This window comes from Semicossyphus pulcher, unplaced genomic scaffold (assembly GCF_022749685.1).
Source record: "Semicossyphus pulcher isolate SPU_LCO1_2020_fin unplaced genomic scaffold, fSemPul1.0.p SCAF_18, whole genome shotgun sequence".
NCBI classification, from domain to species: domain Eukaryota; kingdom Metazoa; phylum Chordata; class Actinopteri; order Labriformes; family Labridae; genus Semicossyphus; species Semicossyphus pulcher.
In genome coordinates this window covers 9,075,159-9,083,728 of record NW_027211691.1, presented here as the reverse complement: position 1 = coordinate 9,083,728, position 8,570 = coordinate 9,075,159, and the positions used below count along the sequence as shown (strand labels likewise).

Here is an 8,570-nt window from a genome sequence, read left to right as displayed (position 1 = left end):
GTCCACTCCTCGGAGACGCTGTGTGGGGAAACTCTGTCGCGTTTTTGTGTGATTTAAACCTTTGTTTTCATGTACATTTTTAAATTAAGCTTGTCCTACGTTTCCACGCAGCATCCGGCGTTGTTTTCCTACTTTTCTTGGACTCCCACTGCAGAGACCTGTCGCTCCCTCAGTTTGACCATGCTGCAAACTTTACACTTTCGCATCTGAATGCTGTTTTCTGATGTGAAACTTCCCTTTGCCGAAGGACACAAGATTTAAATGAATTTAATCACAATGACTGAGGAGAGCAGAGGTGAGCACAGAGCTGAAAGCGGGAAGGACCTGGAGAAACAGCTCCGGTTACGAGTCTGCGTCCTAAATGAACTTTTAAAGACTGAACGGGATTATGTCGGGACACTTGAGTTTCTTTCGGTAAGTTTTAAGAATAATTAACAGCAGAGACGACACAAAAGTGCACATTTAACTAAAGTAAACGAAGCCCAAAAGCAAACAAACAAACACAAGCAGCCAGCCTGTTTAGTATGCATGGTGCATCAGAACTCTCCCACAAGCGTTACATGTTATTAACCTGCACAAACTCCACTGCATGCTACTGTTGCTTTACGTAATGCCAACAGGATTTTCAAAGTAAAACTCAACTTTTTGCATGTTATACTCTTTGAACTCTTTAAGTGAGATATTAACTTTTCAGATTAGAAGTGTGAAATTGGGAAAGCATGCACAAAGAGGCATGGTAGAGCTTTAGTTCCTGCACAGCAAGTGATGTTTAATCCTCTCAGCCTGACCATAGGCTGTTACTAGGGCTGCACGATATATCGGCACATTATCAGTACCTGCAGATTATGGCTTGAAAATGACATATTGGCATCAGCAGAATATACTGCGGTAGTTTTTTAAAGTTTCAGCAAGGTTGCTATTTGCAATGGTTGCTCAGCATCATGCTAAAAGTGCTTTATCCAGCCATAACTATAACTCAAAATACTTGCTACTTGGGGGCTTTAAGAGTACAAATGCAGATCAACAATAAATCACAACAAAATTGAACATTTTTGCACAAAAACGCCTCTTGAAATGATCACATTCTCGTCTAACTAGATGAATTTGAAGGAGAGAAACTTCTCTAACACCTTTATATTTCAGCTCCCTGTGTCTTTACCACAACCAGGCTTGTTACTTTTCCTCTACAGCATCACTAGTCCATCCATACGATTACCCCACTTCCCACACATCATAGAAAAACACAGGAGAGTGCAATTTTTTTCTGCTTCCTTTGCCAACTTCTGATCAAATCCAGGCGTGTGGATTTCAGCCAAGGACGGCACAGGTGGACTGAAAATGAAAACCACTGGCGCTGGCACTGAGCTGGCAGCTCATCCCGGGCCTCACACTGAGTGTAACACTTGGTCGCTGCAACAGGAATGAGGAGGTCAGGTTAATGGCATTACATAAAAATGCACCTAACCTTTAAGATAGGAAGGACAAGAGCATTTGGAATTTGTGACACCAGAAAGCTGGGAAATTTGTCTCTTATTTGACAAAGAAAGTTGTGTCTGTTGAGGGTGTTTAAAAGTGAAAGAGCTTGCCATCCAAACAATGATATGATGTGTTTTGAGCTGTGGGTTTGGACATCTTCCATTGTATTTTCTCTTCAGTTTCAGTTTCCCCTGCAATGAGAACTTTGCAGGGAAGTCAGGTTGAAGGAGTGCTGTGTTGTATTGTCCCCAGACCACATGTATGTGTGTGTACACCCTGACCTCCCTCCCACTCCCCAGATGTTTCCAATGGAGGACAGAGGGACCAGGAGGGAGGGGATGGGAGCTCGATCTGGCCTTTCTTAGAAGTGGCATCACTGGAGAAATTGAGGAGGCGATTACATGAGGGAATGTGTCCTCTGTCCTGGAAGTGGAGGGGGGGTTCGGGGAATGCAGCCATCCCTCCACCCCTTCATCTCCCCTGTAGTGTCGGGGCTGGGATTCATTTCAAAAGTGACTGATCCTTACAAGGGAACTTTGTTCTGGGACGGATGCATACGATTAGATTGAGATCTGACAGAGAAAGATAGCTATTGTTGGTTTTTGCCGCATGTTAGAGTTGCTGATGATGAATATACGGTGGCCAACAAGGGCCAAAAGACTTTCATTAGGAGAAACTGCAAATTCAGAGACGATGCATATTCAAATATGCACAAAAACGTGCTACAAATAATTGCAGAAACAAATGCATTAACAATGCAAATCCTGTAACGATGCAGAGTCGAAAAACAACAACACAAATGTTACATGATGTTAACATTACAGTACCAGGAGGTTTACAGGACTCTGACCAGGACTCTATCGCTGATGATGGTCTCTAGGGCCTGACCCGGTATTCCCCCCATGGGACTGACAACGCCACCCTCCAGTCGGAACAAATATTTATAACAATCATCCTCTAAATAGTGCCCCCTACAGGCCTGGGGCACTTCCATTATGATGACTAAATATGCAGCGTTTTTCTTGCTATATTTGTTTTCTGAATTTGTAGCTTGTTTCTTCTAACTTAAATCTTTTAGGCCTTTGCAGCATGTTTGCCCTTGACGGCCACCGTATAAAGAGGCTAGAAAGTAAGAGATAAGAAAAAGAGTCATTTTTATCTGCTGTATTATCATCTCCGAGGTCCTGGGGAGCGTCGGGGAAGACACTCTGGGATGATCAAAGACCGCCCTACTGGGGAGAGGGGTCATATTGAAGACTTTCATCTGATCACACACAGACACACCCTTGCCTCTCCCCCCTTTTCTTCCTCTACTGCCACGCTAGAACCAGACAAGGTTCTGTGTGTGCAGAGGTCAGAATGGACAACCCGTTTCCTCTGAGACTCCCTGGTGGGAATCCAGGGGACTCCGAGTTCCAGCAGGGAAAAGGGGAGGCTGGATATTGCTAGAGGGGTCAGAGGAGGAGCACACAGTAAATGTTGCCAGGAGGGTGAAGGGTACAGGGGGGTTGGGGTGGTTCCTTCTCTTGTAAACCATATTTCCTGGAGGAGGAATTCCTCCGAGGTTAGGAAATGCAGGGGAACAATGTGGCTCCGGTCAGTAGCCTGAAGTTGAACAGTAGTGCAGAGATTGCTGCTGCTGATCCGTGGGATCCAAACACAATGCACCTTGTGCATACTTTACCCTTAAGGTAGTGGAAAACAACACGGAGAGCGAGGATGATTAGAGATACTCTGAGCCTATCGTGTGGCAGTGCTGAACCTCTTGTGGGAAAATATTCAGATTGAAGGTGTAAGAACTGGAAAGTCTAAATTTGACTTTCTCTGGATTAGATTTAATTGAACTTTAAGAGACGTTGGACACTAAAAGGAAGGCTCCAGGGAAGCTGTCTTACATAATGAGCCATTATAGCTGCAGATAGTGGGCGGCGGTGGACACTGGTGTTTATCTTGGACTGCTACAAGCCAGCAGAATGACAGTCATTCTTAGAAATGTCTGAATCAGGAGAACAAATCAAGAGATAATGTAAACAGTCGCTTAAATGAGGTGTTTGTCTTTCTGCTATCCTACTTTTGCCATTCGCTTGCATGATAACAACTTGGAAGACAGACAACAAGACTTATTGAAGCTTGAACCTTTCATGTCCTGATTCTGGAGGGAGATCTGAGCCACAAGCTAACTTAATATACTCCACAACGAGTTTCACAGTGCATTAAGTGATCCCTCAGCTGCTGCCTTCATCTGCCCAAACAAAAAACTGTTGAACTGTGAAGCAACCACAGAGTGTAATGTTTAAAACATTTTTAATCCCTTGCATGAATTGGAATTAAAGAAATGTGGTTTGAGACACTGGCATTACTATTCAAGGGATGAAGTTAAATAAATACGGCTGTAAATGTTTTTTACATCTTTCAAATTCAGCTGCATATTCTTGTGGTGTGTTTTTTATTCTGGCAGAAAGGTTATTGGTCAACAAAGCATAAATGGCTGCAGGAAGTTGGGTAATAATGGAGAAAACAGCCGCTGAGACGAGTCAAAGTGAACCCTGTAAACTGTGCGTATTCGTCTGTGCAGGTCCCACATCATGGGCTGCAGTGGTTAGCGCTGTCGCCTGACATCTAGAAGGTTCCCCAGCTTGGGCGATGTGGGGGGAGGGGGTACTGTGTGGTGTTTGCATGTTCTCTCCGGCTTTCTCCCACAGACATGCCTGTTAGGTTCATTGGTGACTATAAATTGCCAGTAGGTGTGATTGTGAAAGGTTGTCTGTCTCTGTGTGTCAGCCCTGTGATTGACTTGCGATCAGTCCAGGGCGTGCCCCGCCTCACGCCCAATGACAGCTGGGATAGGCTCCAGCGCCCCCGCGACCCTGAAAAGGATAAGCGATATACATAATGGATGGATGGATGGATGGAGTTCCCCCATCTCGCTCGTCTAGGGTTTGGATTTGTTCATGTCTCGACTGAGTTCTCTTTTTTCTTTTGTTTCTAACATATGACCGGTGGGCTGTCCTGAAGGAGATCAGGTCAGAGGAGAGGTTTCATATGCTGCAGACAGACAGCTGATGACCACAAAGGTCACAACCTCTTGTTCCTTTCCCTTTCCTGTCTGTTAATCTGTAGGCTTCGTGCCAATTTCCAGCTCCCTCCGGTACTCTGATGGAAACAGGAACAGAAGATGCTGATGGTCAGTGCGACATCATTTGATAAAAACAACAAACAAAGCTGTAAACAGAGAAGACACAAGATTTAAATGTGTGTGTGTCGATTACAAGGGTTTATATGGAGGCCTGTTGTGATTATATTAGCTCTGATTAGCTTTTTGTATTAAATAAATGCTAAATTAAGTTAGGATTGATATAAATATTCACATTATAGCATTATACTCCAAGTGAAAAGATACATTTCGACTGTTTGAGGGGTCAGGAGCCGGAATGTGAAAGTACTGTTGTCTGGAATCCGTTGGAGAGGATGCTGGGTTAAGGAATGCAAAAGTTAGCCTAATGTGATCCACTCCCTTTGATGTAGCCACCAGTCCAAATTACATTAACCTTTTTAAAGGGACACATCAGATAAGACAGTCCATGAGCGCCCACATGTTGCTGGTGAGTTTGTGGTTTTGAGGCTGAGTGTGCTTAGAGCCCGCCGGTGGCCATTAGCCTCACTTACATTAGTTTGTCTCTGCAATTGGCTTCATAAGAGAGCAGTGTCTTTGCATACATTGCTGATTCTCCCCTTATTCAGCCTTTATACTGTTTCTCATTCCACACTTGCTTCGATCCTTCCTTTTAACTCAAATTCTCTCTTTCTAATGCTCTCTCTTTCTTGGTGTCCCCATCCATCCATTATTTTGGATGCTGTGTTGCACTTCCCACTTTCTTTTCTAGTGAATACTTATAATGATTGCTACCAGGCTAGAGCGCAAAGAGAGTCTTTCGCCATCACTGACCAGCCTCTTAAACTTCTTATAGAGTCTGAGTGTATTTCTGCTTTAATCAAGTTTTTTCCAAGTACATGGGCACAACCCTGTCTGTTCCTTCTATATCTGTTATTTGTAAGAGAGGTGAAACCTTTTTTCTCCCTGACTCTTGCAATTGGATCAGGTCTGTTGCTCCTCTATCTGAGAATACAGACAGTGTCTCCCCAGTGTGAGGCCCCTGAACAGTAAGGCACTCGCTTGCATTTCAATTTCACACCAATGCCATTGCACAAGGCCTGCTTTATAGGTGAAAATGCAATGCAATGCAATGCATTGATGTATGTTTGCATAAGCATGTTAAGCACTATCTTACTGTAAAGCTAAATCTGTCTCTAATCTGTCCAGCCTGAAGATGAATGGTAGTGAGGATTAGCTCAGTGACAGCAAACCTCTCTCCTGCAGAGCATCATGTGTCTTTAGTCCCATGTCAATAAAAACACTGAGTGGGATAATCCTTTATTTTCCGATTGAGCAATTCAGACATCTGAGCCGCTGTGTTTTGCATGATGTTCAATATTTGATCTATTCATCTTCAAAACAGTAAAAAAAAAGAATTAAAAAAGATGTACCAATTCTTTAAATGTTGCACTGAAAGCACACTTGAATTGTATTATATAAAAAAGTTCCAGTTTAAAATTTTGGGAAAATGTACATTTTCATTGTCTTGCACAGAGTGAGATGAGAAGATTGACACCACACTTGTGCATATTGCAAATATGACATTAAAGCAAGCGTCTTGCTATCTTATCCTGCTGGTTAGCTTAGCTTAGCATAAAGAATGGAAACAGGGGGAAACAGCTACCTTTGCTGTATCGAAATGGAACAAAATCTGTCAGGGTTATGTGCTGGACTATTTCTTAGTGCTATAGAGGTACCACTAAGTACATTTTGTTAGCTGTTTTGCCAGTTTCCTGTGTTTATGCTAGGCTAGCCAGCTACTGACAGTAGGTTCTTAATGTACCGAGTGGTATTGATCTTTTTATTCAATTCTTGGCAAGAACACAAACAAGAGTGCTTCCCGAAATATTGAAGTAAAAAGTTTTGTGAAGAACCATCATGTTAAGAACAGAAGTATCCCATCATGCCCAGTTCTACCTGTGTGTGTTTCTTTCCTCCAAACTGCCTCCAAAGTCCCTCAATAAGGCTACACTGTAGAGAGTTCTTTTGCTTTTGTTCTAGCCGCCATTTTTCAAGCAGGATTTCCTTCCTTCCTGGCCCTCCCTGTCTTTACATTGTGCTACATGTTTCCTGCTTCAACTCACTCATACACTTCCCCCACCAGGCCAGGGAAAGGAGAGTTAAGCCACAGATGCCCACTTGGCAACGTTGAGCTTAATTGCATAGGCGACAGGGCTGAAAGGTCCCCCTGCACTGAATCCATCTAGTGGATTCAGCTCAGGAGGCAGAGGTGGTGCTGTCCCGGTGCCCTGAGGAGAAGGCAGCCTTTGATTCGGCCAGTGCCAGCTGCCTGGTCACATGGTGCTTACGTGCCTCAAGTAGAAGAGTGGCGGGACCACGGTAGACACTTGTCAGGACATCCATGGAGTGTGAAGGGTCATTACCACAAAGGGGGCTGTGTTTTAGCTGGCATGCTTCTTTGCAGGGAACAACGTCTGCTCAGATCAGAATGCCTGCAGCGTCAGATTAACCTGCTTCAGAATTGCAATTCCTCTGCACTACACTAACAAAGTGACAATTTGCTTGTAAAGAATTTAGGGAGAGACTTTTAAAATAGTGCAGCTGCCTAAGAAATGGTCTCCTTATGCGGTTTAAACTCACACTTTCCATGCCATTAGTGTGTCTGTCCATCCTGTCAGAATTTATAAACAGCCAATTCTGCCCAGCCAGACATGATGGGAAATTCCACTTCACTCCAAATTATTTAATTAAGCACTTGAATGGGGTTTGCTATAGTGGCTCTGAGAGTTAGACAAGTGTCTCTCTGTCTCTTGGCTTGCCTTGCCCGCAGACATTGTTTTCAGTCTGTCTTCTTTCTCTCTCTTTCTGTTTCATTTTGTCTCTTACTTAGTAAATACAGACAACTTGACCTTGTTTGAGGAATAGAATGATGGAAGATGATTAAAGGAGCTCTTCGCCTCTGGAAAAAGCCACTGTCAGCCAAAGCTGGTGTTCTCTGTAATCAATAGAAGCAATAATATTTTAAATTGGCGCCATAGCTGTGGAGAAAGTTGTACAAACAGCTCATGGTTTCGCCCATTCTACATTCCTACAACACCCAGTGTGCATTGTGCCCGTCCCTTTGAAAGGAACGGCCCAGCGAGAGATGCTGGAGTGAAATGCTTTTGTTTCGCTGCAGGCAATGGCTCAGAGCGGTACAGAATCCGAAATCCGAAATCTTCAGGTCTGCAGTCTACATATCAAACCTGACGATTTTGAACGAGACATGATATCAGAGGCGGGCGGCCTAGATAAAGGAAGTGTAGTTTAACAAGCTCCCTGGCCTCCGTCAGATGACGCGTTTTACGTAGTCTGGTGGAGGTTTTTTCCAGGGCCCATTGGAGAAGCGGATAGCGTCCTCCAAAGACACAGAGCCAAATTGCATTTTTTCCTACCATAATGGCATTAGCTTCCCATAACAGCATGATAGGACTGAGGTTGAAAATCAGCGAACTGGCCCTTAAATGATCCATGTATAGAAATTAGTGGCTTCTATCTTTGCCTGTTTGAAAGAACAAGCAGGCTAAATCAAGCTGAGGTCTATAAAGCTTTGCAGCTATGTTGGCATGGTGCCTCCTGCTGTGTCCACTCACAGACAAAAAGAAGGTCTGATTAGCAGAACCCTGGCAGGAGGGGGGTATTTGTAGGGGTGGGCATGCTTTCAGTAGCTGTGCCTGAGGGAGAATGAGAGTGCCGAAGAAACTGGCACGGTATCCGTTCAATTCTCCACTGACGATGTCCGGATTCTTCGCGTGACAGAGGCTGACTTTGCGGGTTTCCTTTTGCCTTGCCAGTCCTGCTGAGATGGATGTCTGGGTGTGTGACAGTCATGCTTGGGAGAGCACCACAGATTGGCAGTGCGATGACTCTGCTTAGTCATCCTGCCGATCAATGCTTGGTGCGGGTGTGTGGCTCTGATGGGAATTGCCAGCCATCAGTG

At 44.2% G+C, this 8,570-nt stretch overlaps 1 protein-coding gene across 3 annotated transcripts in view; it reads left to right on the top strand.

The window, feature by feature from the left end:
• The window catches only part of prex2 (phosphatidylinositol-3,4,5-trisphosphate-dependent Rac exchange factor 2), a 105,438-nt gene continuing 96,868 nt past the window's right edge, over positions 1–8,570 (top strand). For all 3 annotated transcript variants that reach the window (XR_011308560.1, XM_069667259.1, XM_069667258.1), the window contains exon 1: positions 1–414. Coding sequence is in view for 2 of the 3 variants with exons in the window: in XM_069667259.1 (XP_069523360.1) it covers positions 262–414 (153 nt within the window). In the remaining variant the exon portion in view is untranslated. The remainder of the gene's footprint in view (positions 415–8,570) is intronic.